Source organism: Cibotium barometz, chromosome 13 (genome assembly GCF_041138505.1).
Source record: "Cibotium barometz isolate CiBa-2024 chromosome 13, ASM4113850v1, whole genome shotgun sequence".
Taxonomy (NCBI): Eukaryota; Viridiplantae; Streptophyta; class Polypodiopsida; order Cyatheales; family Cibotiaceae; genus Cibotium; species Cibotium barometz.
In genome coordinates, this window is record NC_141058.1 from 4,333,391 (window position 1) to 4,348,200 (window position 14,810).

Below are 14,810 nucleotides of genomic sequence, written 5' to 3' on the forward strand. Positions count from 1 at the left end.
GGTGTTTGAATATCTGTGCCAAAAACATTCTAGCCATATGATCTGGCTTTATTGTCTTGCGCACGGGAATGAAATGTGCCTGCTTGCTAAACCTGTCAATGATGGTCCAAATAGCATCATTTCCCTGTGGCGTCCTTGGCAAATCCATAATGAAATCCATAGCAATGCTTTCCCATGGTTCATTTGGTATAGGCAAAGGCTGAAGCAATCCAGGTGCTTTATGTCGATCAAACTTGACCTTTTGACATACCATACATTCACGTACATATGCTTCAATATCCTTGCGAATATCTGGCCAAAAGAAATACCTCTCCAAAGCTTGTGCTGTGGCCAAAATGCCTCTATGACCTGCATATGGAGGAGCATGGCACTCATCCATAACCTTATGGCGAAGGTTCTTTACCACACACATACGATTTTGCATCATGAGATATCCATCTCTTATGACATAAGATGGGACAGCAATACCCTCTTGCAAATCAGCCCATACATGTGCAAAATCCTCATCCAGATGATAAGTATTACGCATATCCGATAAGTCCTCATGGTATGCAACTGTAATAGCATGAACCTGTGGTCGTCTAGATAAGGCATCTGCCACCACATTCTTTTTCCCTGGAGTGTGTAAAATCTGAAAATGAAACATTGAGAGGAAATTTGCCCATCTCATATGCTTCTCTGAGATCTTACTTTGAGTCAAAAAGTATCTCAAACTTTGATGATCAGTTTTGACCATAAAATCAGCCCCTAAAAGATAGTGTTTCCAAATAGTAAGGGCATGAATTACAGCCAACAATTCCTTCTCATAAACCTGTAAGTGAAGCTCTGCATGTTGCAAGCGTCTGCTCTCATAGGCAATGGCATGTCCTTCTTGGTTCAAAACAGCCCCTATGCAGTCCCCACATGCATCACATTCCACCACAAAAGGTTTGTGCAAATCCAGAATAATGAGTACGGATCCCGAGATGATTGCACTCTTCAACTTTTGAAAGGCATCTCTCTCTTCTTGTGTCCATTTAAAGATTGCTTTCTTCTTCGTTAACTCATGTAACGGAGCGGCAATGAAAGCAAAATGCTTGACGAACCTCCTGTAGTAAGCACATAAACCAAGGAAGCTCCTCACTTCATGGACTGATTTCAGCTCTGGCCATTCTTGCATGGCTTGTATCTTTGCGGGATCCATGCGCACACCATCCTTTGATACAATGTGACCAAGATAGTGAATCTCTGGGAGGAAGAATTCACTCTTTTTTGCATTTATGTAGAGCTGATTTTCCTTAAGCTCTTTAAACACAATAGCCAGGTGCTCACGATGTTGGGCTTCATTCTTTGAGAATACAATAATGTCATCAAAGAATATACCCGTGAACTTTCTATGCTTTCTGAACACCCTGTCCATCATCCTGTTGAAGGTAGCGGGTGCATTTGTAAGGCCAAAAGGTGTTAGAAGTCATCTCCTGTCTAGATTTATACACCAGGGCCTTTGTTGTGGGTGTGCCCGCCCTTATGAGGTGTTTTATCATTTTTCCTCACTCCCCGTATTTTTCCCCTATTTTTTCCCATTTTTCTGAGGCTTGGGAGGGCTCCCAGAGGGTGCCAAGAGCAGTACAGTGCTGGCCGACTGGATGTTTATCAGTCGTGGGCACTCTTGCTGCTGGCCGACTGGTTTTGATCAGTCGTGGGCACCAGATAGCTGGCCGACTGCATTTATGCAATCGTGGGACCTCTTTTCTTCAGTCGTGGACACTTTAGTGCTGGCCGACTGCCCTCTAGGGAGGTATATATAGGCCCCCAGCCCCCATACCTCATTTGTATCATTATTCGGGATCTTCTTGTGTATATAGAGCAGAGTTACACGCCTACATCTGTCTCTCTCTTGTGCTGTTTTTCTGCCTGCGTTTTTGCTCGTGTTCCCAGATTTGGTCATCATCTCCGCTACATATTCTGACATGGTATCAGAGCCCTAGGCTCTAGATAGGTCTTGGGATTTGTGTGACCAAGAGGGGGACTGTTTTTGTGGCTGATTGGTGGACTGTTTTGGGCTGATCGGGAAGAGGAGAAGCAAGAGGAAGGCGGGCTGATTTGCTGGACAGCCACTTGCAGGTTTTAGTTCTTTGTTCCCACCCACCCACCCTTTTCAGAGTACATCCCCGCTATGGCAGATCTGTTTGAGATGGCCGAGAGACATGTGAAGATCCCGACACTCCCCACGTTCCCGGTGGACCGTCAGTTGGACGGGAGCAACTACGGCATATGGAAGGTGATGATGGAATCCGTTCTGGAGTCCTACGATCTCGCCGATTTCGTCGTTGTTGGTGTTCCACGGCCGGAAGTAGAGGAAGGGGAGTTACCGTCGATCCAGAAGGACCGGGAGGCCCAGACACAGATGTGGGATCGTGTCAACACTAGGGTCCGTTCGTTTATTTTCCTCAACTGCACACCACAGGTAATCAATCATGTCAAGCACATGACGCTGGCCAGAGGTATATGGCAGCATTTGGCCTCACTTTACAACAGGGTATCGCCCATGAAGAGGATTTCCTTGGAAGTACAGATGCGGGTTATGAGCCCTGCAAAGTCGTCGACGATGCGGGAGCATATTAACAAGCTGCAGGCTCTTCAGCAGGAAGTTCTTCAGGCTGGGAAGGAGATATCGTCAGAGGACATGGCCATCACGTTGCTGTCACATTTGCCCTCTTCGTACTCAGCATTCTACTCGTCGTTGATTACCAGTGGCAGGCTCAGCACCATCACGTGGGAGGAGCTTGTGCCCATGGTCCTGGACCAGGAGGAACGATTCACGAACCCTCCTCAGGGTGGAGGTTCGGAGGCCTTTACTGGCCAACGGTCGAAAGGCCGTAACTCGGGCAAAGGGAAGGCTTCATCGGAGAAGTCTTCTGAGAAGAAGTCCGACGCTGACCGCGAGAAACTGAAGGCAGAGAGGACCTGTAATGATTGTGGCGAGAAAGGCCACTACTGGAGACAGTGTCCCAAGCGGAAGACCGAGAAGGGTGAAGACTCCTCAGCAGCAATCATGAAGACTCCGGCTTTTGTGCACCTGGAGGTGATGGACACCAATGCTTCATTTTCTTCAGGCAGGGAGGAGATTGGAGGACTCGCCGCAACGGATACTCGGGAGTGGATTCTCGATAGTGGTGCTTCCAGGCACATGACTCCTTCCCGTTCCGGTTTACAGGATCTCTGCAGGTGTTCTGGTCAGATTCTTACTGGGGATACGTCCACTATCCCAGTTCACAGTGAGGGCAGGATGGAGATAGTTCCCGATGGCAGAGGGGGGAAGCATTCCTCCCAGGTGTTGTATGTTCCGGCACTTGGTTTTCATCTGTTGTCAGTGCATCAGGTTTGCAAGACTGGCGTACGGGTGGAGTTTGATGAGCATTTTGTTGCTCTCCGGGACAAAGCAACAGGCCAAGTGGTTTGGGAAGGTGGAGTGGAGAATGGAGTTTACAGGCTTTCAACACTAGGTCCTCAAGATTGTGATGAGTGGCAGTGTGGTAACAGCTACTCAGGTGTGGATACGCTGCAGGTGCGGGCTTTCCGGGACCAGATGGTGGATAGCTTACCAGTAGATGGCAGCAGTTGTCAGGAACTTTCCAGTACTGATGTTGGTAGTTCTTGTGTTCGTAAGTCAGAGGAAGCTGAACAGGTCACTTATGCTCTGATGTCTCGTAGTGTTCGGGACATAGAACCTCCGGTAGTTGAGGATGTTCTTTCCACGGGGACCTTTCGGAAAGCCAGGCAGGTGGCAGGTGCTTACTTGCAGAAGGAGGTGGTTTCTCCAGGCTTTGTGGTTCCGGATTCAGAGGGGGTGGTTGACAGGTTACATCAGGTTTCCAGGACTTGTTTGTGCACCGTAACAGGTGTTGATCCTTGTGAGCAGTGTGATGTCTCTGTGACTCAGAAGCTGTATGGTTCATTGATCTGGTTGATGGACACCGGATTGGACGGGAGCTTCCTGACGAGGCGGTTGAGCTCTTGGTTGCAGATGTCTCTTTGGGAGGCAGGTGTAATATGCGGAACTTCATCTCAACACTTTGCACAAGTGAGAGTGCATCCTTGAAGGTGGCTAGCTGAAACATACGCACCTCCCACTAGCATTGTGTGTCAAGGCCATAAAGGAACTGCTCTTTCTTGCAAACATAAGTTCGAGATTTTGTTGGCAAACTGTAGGACTGGTTGCGCGTTTTGACACACCCCCCTGAACTCGTCTTCGAGTCGCTCAAGGTAATGAGGCGGTAGAAACCGCCACTTAAGATCTAAGACAAACTCGTCCTAGACATAAGCTGCCATATCTAATCTGGTGTGGGCATGAGCCCACTAAGTCCACCATGGAATGGCCTTGCCCTCTAAATACCAATTAGCCAAGATCACTTTGTTAGTATCATTTTTTCTTACAGTAGCAAAATAAGCTTAAAATTGATGCAACTGGGAATAAAGGCTCGTAGGATCGAGTTTATCATTATTCTTACTGAGGTTCATCCTCTCGGGAGGATGACTCAAGGAAGAAGCTGGTGTTGCTCTTGCGTCTAAAGCCGCATGAAATCTTTCGTGCTCCACGCGTTGCCTGGCGTCTTCTTGTGTAGAAGCATAGGATGCTGCCGCACGGTCTTCCATCAATTGAATCTCCAATACTAGCATCTGCAACTCGAGTATCGAACTCGGCTACGGTAGTAACCCTCCAGAGGGGTTATTCGAAAGAGGATCTACTACCAGGTTTTGGGAAAGAGAAGGAGAGAGAGGAGGAGACGGAGAAAAAGGGGTTGGAGTACGGGTTCTTTCTTCCAGGGCCAAGATCAGCGCCTTCTACTCTTCCAACTTGGTGCTCTGGTTTGCGATTGCTCGCATCATCGTTTGGCATTCTCTCTCTTCGTCGAAGCTCGCCATAATGGGAATATGCACTTCCTTTCCCGGAACGCAATAAAACCATCCACTATGAGTGTGGAAGACTCTCTAGAGGCTAAAAACCATTCTAGGGACAGGAGTCACACCAAAAGGGGTGGTCCTCGGAGTCTAGAAACCAAGCACACAAGCGTAAAAAAAAAATCTTTTTTTTTTTGGTTTTTTGGCTGAATCTTACATGTGGAAGCTTGATGGGTAGAATCGGTAACTTCAATGGACAGAATTCAGCAATCTTTCAGGACGAAGATAACGCACAAGATAGAGAGACAAGTGCAGAAATAGAGAGAGAGAGAGAGAGAGAGAGAGAGAGAGAGAGAGAGAGAGAGAGAGAGAGAGAGAGAGAGAGTCGGACATAGTATTGGGTCCCGAATACCCTCTGTAGGGCCCCCACCACAAATGGTGTATTTTCTTTATTAGAATGATGCAAATCTGTAAACAATATTCGAGTTCTTGACCTTTCACTTTCACCTTGGCTGAGAGCTTTCCCCTTGGCTGTCCTGGCTCCTTGGAAGACTCCCCTTTGGTGCTTTCCAGAGCAATGTATGAGGCCACTTTTGGGGGGACCAGACCTAGGAGCAGAGAATTGGAGGAGGATCAAGAGGTTACAGGTGATGACATTCTCATGTATGATCAGGGGAGAGTCTTATGTGCCACATGATATTGTCTTAGCACAGTTTGGGGCAACCCCCTCCCTCTTCCAGCCTATCACCTACATTTATCACATATATACACTGGATGGTGGCTGCAGAGGGGCATAGTCGCTCTTGGTATTCTCGGGTTGTCCATTGGTTTGATTCACACGGCCTTTAGATGGACCTCACCCCCTGCCCTTTTAGCCTCAGCCCCCTGCATTTGGATCCCTCCCGGTTAGAGATCAATCATCTTTCCAACTGCATTTCACAAGCCTCTATACAAGCTGGACCTGGGTGTCTCCATTTGAGTTTCCCACAACGGAGAATGGGTTCATTGAGAGCCCCGGATACCTCCATAGACACATGTCAGATGCCATGAGGATTACCATTGGCCGGCTAAGGGTATCATCTCATCGTAGCTGATTTAAGCTAAGAGTATCATCGCATCGTAACTGGTTAAATGGGCGTGATCTGTCCACCATCGACCAACGACATGACTAGTAGTGAATGTGAGTGGCATGATCACATAAGATGCAGACTTTGGGGGGATGGCATCCTACCCACATTATCTTTACCCAAAAGTAAGTGTTAAGGGCATATGCATCTTAGTACTGACGTCTCTTAGATTGCACCACTTAAACATAGAAAATTTGACTCAATTAAAATAGAGGGGAGAAGGGACAGGGCGGGGAGTCAGAACCTGAAAGAAGGGTCCACGTAAGCCATGCCCTTGGTAGAGCCAAAGTAAGGCACTCGCGAGTCCACACCGGGCGCATTTTCGCAAGTTTTCGTGTCCGGGTTGTAGACGAGGCTTATTCTTTCGGCAAAGCAGGGGGTGAAGGGGGGAAGGATGCCCGGCACGTCCAGCCACAGCCGGAAGTAGCCCTCGTCCTTCTTGTTTGACCACCACCAGTGGCCTGTACGGCACAGCAGGCTTCCTGGTCTGTAGGCATCCGTGAGCTTCACTTCTAGCTGGTTTCCCCCTGCGCCCGGGATAATGACCACTGGAGGCAGGCTCCCGTGTGGCTCGAACACGCCATACGCACAGTGGTGGTGCAACGTTGCACTGACCCATACGCTCATTGTTTTGCACGGACGGCACCTGCATTTTAGGTGGAAAGCCAATTTGCTCTTTAACAATTACAGGTAAAATATATGCACCTAAATATTTTTTTTGCCTTTCCATTAAATATATTCTAAGAATACGAGTGTTTTTCTAAGGTTTTATTTTAGTATGTAATGATTAATGCTTGAAAAAGTCAATAAAATGATGACTCTCCATATGCTTTCTATTTGCATGCATTCATCCCTCCATGTCCTCTCTATTTAAGGCAATGAAATCATGACCCCCATATGCTTTCTATTTGCATGCATTCACCCATATGCTTTCTATTTCCATTGATTCACCCATACCCTTTCTATTTAAGGTCTCACAATTCTCTATAAGGCCATTAAGGGCTCATTTGACAAGTAAAGGGAGGGAGAGAGAATGAAGAGAGGGAGGGGGTAGCCGTGGGGGAACTCATGCCTAAGGTTGTATTCATTAAATGCCACGTCAGTGGCATTTAAATAATAAAGTACAAAAAAAGTCTGAATATACAATACAAAAAATAAGGCACCAAAATCTTTTTTTTTCCAAGAGAGCACTTTAATTAATTAATAGATATAAGTATATTCAAGGATAAGTATTTTAATTACGTGGATATATTCCAAGGTTGGACAATGTCGAGGCTCTTTTTGGCAACATATCTTGCTTAATTTTCTTTCTGTGGTAATATGTGTACGTGTCTCCAAGATGTTTGTATGTGACGGCTTTTAGGGTGGAAATGCGATGCAGCTTTTCTCTCTTTCTTCTTTCAAACGGTGCATGTTGTCGCCCTAGGGTGGTCATAAGAAAGCGAGTGTGTCGTCTGTCACCTTCACGTGCACAGTGTGCCATTCTGCATGGTTTCATTTTTGTTGTTTTTCATGTGGGTGCTTTTCGTGCGATGGCCATGGGAAGCTTCTAGCTGATGCCATGGTGGTCATTCGATTGTGGCGGGTGCATCATCTATCACCTTCACGCGCATAGTATGGCATTCGGCATGGTTTCTATTCTGTTGTTTTGCATGTGGGTGCTTTCCATGCGATGGCCATGGGAAGCTTCTAGCTAATGCCACGGTGGGTCGTTGGATTGTCAAGTCCTGTATGTATCCACTTTTCCAGGGATGGCCATTTGATTCTATATGGATCGCCATGATGTTATATCTTTTGTTTTTCAGCAGGTGGCTGCTCATTGGGATTATTTATAATAAGAATGTTGTCATGGTACTTCTTCATGCGCCTATAAAGATGCCAACATGTTTCTATCTATCATTTCTTTTCCTAGCAACCTGATCCCTAGGATTATTTATAAGGATGTTGTCGTTATACTTATTTGTGTACTTGTAAGGATGCCACCTAAAAGGTTTCCTCTGCATATGTAACTAGTTCGCCGCCTGCTCTACTATCACCTTGTATTGTTTGTCACACGAACCAGAGTCAAAGCAATCTACTGTTGTTCAAAGAAATGCTTGTACAAATCGTCCATCTTCCAGGATAGTCACACCACCTGAAGGTCCCTCGTGCGTATGCAACATGCTTACTGCCAAGAGGAAAGCGAGATCCTTAGGACCTTTGTTTCTTGCATGTTTTTACGAGCATAGAACTATGTGTTAGATTGGTTGTCTGTGTTGAACAACCATGAAGGTTTCCCACATAACTGATTACATAGGCTTGTGTGTTAAACAAACACGAAACTCTCCCAGAGAAGTAATTACATATTGTTTTTTATCGTCTCAGAGGGTCTTCCGACTGTCCCAATATGAAAGGCAAGAAGGCATGTTCGCATTGGAGATGGGAGGAATACTAAACCACCTTCACTTCCAAATGATGGTTTCTTTGATGGCACCTTCCCTAATAAGTATGGCAAGTCGATTAAATGTTATATGCAATGGGACTTTTTCAAACCTGAAGGACAGTTTTGGTGATGTGTAGAGGCTTGCAGCAAATCGGCATGCACACTTTGAGGGTATGCTTGGTTACTGCATGAAGGATCTACATAAAAGCTTTTTTGCCACCACAACTTTTCATCTGAAGAAATAACTTGTGGCCGGCAATTGTATGCTCTGTATGGTTAAGAAGATCAGAAGAATAAGGTGTGCATGTCCCGGTGAATCTGTTTGAGCGTGCATATGTGTTCATGGAGAATTACATACCCAATAAATTTGGTGCGACACTCCAAAATACTTTGCTTCGAATGATATGTATAGAAAAATATTACACTGTTGCATCATGGATCATCCTTAAAACATGTAATGGTATGGATAGAAAACGAGCTTCATCTCCAAAATACTTTGCTTCGAATGATATGTATAGAAAAATATTACACTATTGCATCATGGATCATCCTTAAAACATGTAATGGTATGGATAGAAAATGAGCTTCATCGATTTGGAAAGTGATGAAAATCCTGTGCTTGACACAATGCAGTGACATTGACAGTGTTTTTTACATTGACATACCCCCAAGAAGGTATTTCCATGCAAATACGCAAGAAGACAACCATGCAAGTGATCATGACTGTGATGCAATGCACTGACATTGAAAGTATTTTTTACATGGACATGCCCATAAGAAGATATTTCAATGCAAATACGCAAGAAGATATTTCAATGCAAATACGCAAGAAGATATTTCAATGCACGCAAGAAGAAAACCATCCAAGTGATCATGACAGTGATGAACACAATGAGGCAGGCAGTCGATAGAATCCAATAATAGTCGATGCTGAAGAAGAGCCTGCCGTCGTGGAAGAGGAGTGCAGCAATAACTATATGTCTGTTCGGCAATAAACTACAAAGTTTAAGGAAGCAATTATGAACGGAGAGGATTATTGCCTCTTTCTCTTGCCACTAGAAAATTTGCTGGGTTGCCAAAGGAGGACGCTTGCTTTTTTTGAAGTAGCTATTGTGTTATGTACTGCTTTAATTTGTCTTGTTGTCCATTTGGAGTACTTCGAAATATCATGTAAATGATTGTTGTGTGTTTGCAAGCAATGTGAGTTGGATTTTTGTAAATGTTATACCACGTCAAGGATTTGCTCCTTTTAATGTATGGTTATAACCCACCTGAGTGGCATTAATTAATATGCAGCCCAAAAAGAGTGAATATGCACCCCAAAAAGACATACATATTTTATTGGAAACACATAATTAGTATGTGTACATATATAAATGTATATGTATTATAACCATGTTTTGATGTGGGTATAGAGTAGGAGTATTTTCTCTCCATCGAATATTATCAGAAGTAGGTGACCCTTGCGTTATTGCAGCATGAAGTTTTTGCTTGTATGAATATGTGCATATATGCAATTGCGTGCATATGTGTATGCATCTATGCATGTGTATGATTGTGCAAGGGTGTGGGAGTGAGTGTGTGCATGCATGTCTATGTTTGTGTGTATGTGTATTTATATACACCTATGTGTATTTGTGTGTGTATGTGTATATGTATGTGTGCTTCTCTCACATAGATGTGTGTGTGTATGTGTGCATACATTTGTGTACATGTGTGTACACATGTGTATGTGTACGTACATTTGTGTACAAGTGTGTGTATGTGTGCAATTGCGTGCATATGTGTATGCATCTATGCATGTGTATGATTGTGCAAGGGTGTGGGAGTGAGTGTGTGCATGCATGTCTATGTTTGTGTGTATGTGTATTTATATACACCTATGTGTATTTGTGTGTGTATGTGTACATGTATGTGTGCTTCTCTCACATAGATGTGTGTGTGTATGTGTGCATACATTTGTGTACATGTGTGTACACATGTGTATGTGTACGTACATTTGTGTACAAGTGTGTGTATGTGTGCATACATGTGTCTATGTGTGCCTCTGTCAAATAGATGCATATCTATGTGTATCTCCCTCACATGCATTCTCTGTATGTCTCTGATGTCATGTGCACAGACACACAACCCTCTCACACACATACACTATATGCACTCTCCCTCTTCTCACACCCGTCTTGCATACACTCTCACACACACATAGAAACTCTCTCTCTCTCTCTCTCTCTCTCTCTCTCTCTCTCCCTCAGACACACACACACACACACACACACACTTAATATAATATTATTATATATTTATGATATATCTTATTATATATATTTTTAATTTATTAATTATATATTTATATTATATTATTATGTATATTTATATATTAGATTATATTACATATACGTACATATATATATATTATTATATTATTATATATTTACTATATATATATTATATATATCTTTAATTTTCTTATTTATACTTGTGTAGATTTTGAACTTGTTCCTATCCCACCTATAGTTTCCTTCTCTTTTACATTATTTCAGTAGTCCAGGCACTAAGTAGTCTCTTTTTATCCGATTCCAGTAATTACTAAATTTTGTGATCTCCTAAGTCTTCTGGACTCAACCTTCTGTGAGCTATCTTGATACTAGACACTAAGAAATCCATAGGCACCACTGCCTCTAGACCATACACGATGCTAAAAGGTGTGAGGCCAATTGTGTTCTTATAGGCCATCCTAAAAGCCCATAATGCAGAGTGCAGTTTGCTATCCCAATCAATTTGTTTTCATTCACTGTTTAGATTAGAAATCCTTTCAGGATCTTGTTAGTTGATTCGGTCTAGCCATTTTCTTGAGGATAATATACTATGGATTTCTTGTACATAAACATGTGTTGTTTTGTCAATTTCTCGATCACCTCATTTAGAAAGTGTGTGGCTTGATTACTAGCTTAATTGGGCACAAACCTTATCATGATGACTTTATATTGAGGTTGCCTCGCAATCCCACATTGCCCTTGCTTATACCCATTTGGTGTAATAATCTGTTGCCACCAAGATATACTTGTTTCTTTTTTCTAGGCTATAGGTTTGAATGGTCCCACAAAGTCCAAACTTGGAATGGTTCCAAAGGCAATATGGGTTGATAAGGCATCCTGTCTGTTACATTCGGTTATCCCATCCTTTAACAAATATCACATTCTATATGGGTTGATGGGACATCCTATCTGTTGCATTAGGTTGTCCCATTCTTTGATACATATCACATTCTTTGTGAAGTTGTGGACATCCCTAACTGCAATGGGCCACCATAGTCCATCTTGGAACACTTTCTTTCTTGTTATATCTGCAAGATGCATAGAAAATATGTGATGATAGTTTTTCTTTTCCCTCCCTAATGTTGTGTATTGTGGGACACAATTCTTTACTTTAGAACACACTCTTAGGTGATGATATCCAGATGGTGTTTCCAAAGCCTCATTAGCCAAAGGTGCCCAGCTAGCACTAGCTGGAGTCCTAGATAAGGACATGAGCTTGGATGAGTTGTGGCCTCTACTCCCCCCCCTCTCTCTCTCTTTCTCACTCTCTCCTTTGACTTCTCCTCTCCCCCATCACACCCCCTTCTCTCTTTCCCATACCCCAACACTTGTCCCTCTTCAAATCACTACATGTCCTCTCCCCTCCCAAAAACTTGTGCATATTAGATAGATCGACACAACACACACACACACATGTATATGTATATGTATGTATATGTATATATATGTATATATATGTATATATATGTATGTGTATGTGTATATGTGTGTGTGTGTACATATATATGTATATACATGTGTGTGTGTGTGTGTGCGTGTGTATTTATACGCACACACACACACACACATATACATATATACATATATGTATATATGTGTATTTATAAACATAAATAAAAATATACACTCATACATATATAAATTTTATTTATATATTTTATTGAAATATAATTTTATTCTCTCTCTCTTTGTCTAGGCGTGTCCCCATCTCTCTCTCTCTCTCTCTCTCTATCTCTCTCTCTCTCAGAAAAGAAAAACACACGCACACACACACACACATGCACATGCACCCTCTCTCTCTCTCTCTCTCTCTCTCTCTCTCTCTCTCTCACACACACACACACACACCCACACACACACACGTACACACCTGCACATGCACTAATGTAAATGCACACTCTCTCCCCCACCATACATTGTCTCACACATAGAAATTCTCTCTTTCTCTCTCTCTCTCTCTCTCTCACACACACACACACACACTCCCTCTCTCTTCTCACACACTCTCCCACACATAGCAACTCGCTTTCTCTCTACACGTTGTCGTGACGTGGGCGGTGTCACTGGGAACACACTGGGTGTCTGGCTGTGAGAGTTACATCCAAAATCCCAAGCATTAAATGTCTTCTCAGCTTCTCATGGAACAAAGTATAGCATGGTATTAACTCAATCTCTTGACTCAGGCATACATTCAATGGGATTGTCTCCACAACTCATACAAGACACACCATCTTCGACTCTGATGATACAAGGCTTATGGCAAGAGAACTCATCATCATCATCATATATCATCATCAAAGATTCATCATGGAAGGTCTTCACATAACATATGCTATATGTTTGTACAAAAATGTTTGACATGCAACAACACTCATGAGATAAAATAATAAAACTCACAAGACACGCGGCCCTCAGTGTGTTAGCCTGTACATTGAGAGAACCTTCTTTGCAATAAGCATCTAAGCTTGATAGCGTGTAACTCTTTGGAAGCACTCCAAGAAAATATGCAATCAGAAAATGGCCTGTTTCATGCTGAGCAACTCTGTTTCTGTTATTTTCACTCAAAATCCTTCCAACAGTATCAAGAAGTAAAGCCTCAATCCTTTCATTGTTGGCCACTAGCCTGCAGCTTTCTGCGCTGTCAACCAGCTTTGCTTTCTTGCTAGTTCCTCTTCATACGGCTGCGTTCCAACCACGCCAGCCCACCACCAACCTCACAGTTGCGCCAGCTGTCTCCTCTCAGTAGCTGCGCACACCCAAGGCTCTCCACTCACAAGGCGGCCCACCTTTTGTAGCCTTCGACACTCTATGTCTGCACACGGGAAGGCTCCCACACACGGCTGCCCATCACCTTCGACCAGCTACGCTCCCACCTTCGCATCTGCAGCAGCCTGCCGCCTGCAGCATTCGTCGCCGAGAAGCCCCCCACCGGATCATTTTCCCTTCGAAAAGCCTGCCCTGTCCAGAGGCCTTTCCCCCCACACTCTTCTCTATCAGACAGCGTCCTTCTATCTCTTCCTCTGCAGATGGTTGCCGCTACCCCTTCTCACCAGCAGCCTTCAGCGCCTGCAATGGCGACCCTCTCCACTGTCTTCTTCCCAGCTCTCCCAGTAGAGTCACCTGCGCGGCTGCTCCAGCCACTGCACAAAGCACTCAGAGCCTTCTCTGCAGCCTCCTGCTACGCTCGAGGCCCCTCCTCCCTCCAATCAACACGGTGGCTCCCTCTCTTCACAATAGGCCTCCCCTCTTTTTTCTGCAGCGCCGACTCCACCAGCTCGTAAGCTTCTGGAAAACTCGCTGGCAGCCCTCCAGCGCTCCACGCTTCCCTTGCTTTTTTTTTGCCATATAATATTAAATATTTGTTTTCTATTTTGCCTAAGATGGCCACCCTCACCTTTCACACTCATATGCCCATGGCCTTGGCCCCATCATCAATTGCCAATCTCCACACACCTCTCAACACAACCTCCCACTCATATTTTTACGCGCCCACACATTCGATGCCAAGTAGCTGATACCGCCTTCAGCAACCTACGTTCCGGACGAGCCTGTGCTTCCAGAATCCCAACATTGTCCCTGCTCACACACCTCCATCAAAACCCTATGCCTGACTGCTGCATCCACGACGCCATATACATCCCGTATGTACACAGACACTTAATCCCATGCATTTGGATTTGTATTTAACAGCCTCACATGCATGGTTTCACACCATAGAAGTGCTGTGGCACGACATCCACCCCCTCTAAACCTGCACATCCTCTGGTATGTGCCACACAGGTCCTGGAACTCACTGCCCAGGCATTATTTGCACACCAACATTGGTATATGTACAAGCATCAGCAATCACATCTGAATGGTTCTGCTTTCCCACCTGGATCAAATACCAATCGCCTTTGGCATATGTGCCATATCCTTTGCTCATATGAAGCCCTATCCTCATTTAGATTCCCTGCATATGTATGATCACCCTCATCATTCAAAGTGGGATGCTCTTCAAAATGATTTGCTTCAAAATTTTCCTCAGGCCATGTTTGAAGCCTTTGCACCACATATTGTATGGCT

The 14,810-nt window shown here is 44.2% G+C and overlaps 1 protein-coding gene across 1 annotated transcript in view; it reads right to left on the reverse strand.

The window, feature by feature from the left end:
• The window catches only part of LOC147632290 (lecithin-cholesterol acyltransferase-like 1), an 80,728-nt gene extending 74,071 nt beyond the window's left edge, over nucleotides 1-6,657 (reverse strand). The window contains exon 1 of the mRNA XM_086806834.1: nucleotides 6,253-6,657. Within this exon, the coding sequence (XP_086662960.1) occupies nucleotides 6,253-6,635 (383 nt within the window). The 5' untranslated portion in view covers nucleotides 6,636-6,657. The remainder of the gene's footprint in view (nucleotides 1-6,252) is intronic.
• Between the last annotated feature and the right edge of the window lie 8,153 nt (nucleotides 6,658-14,810).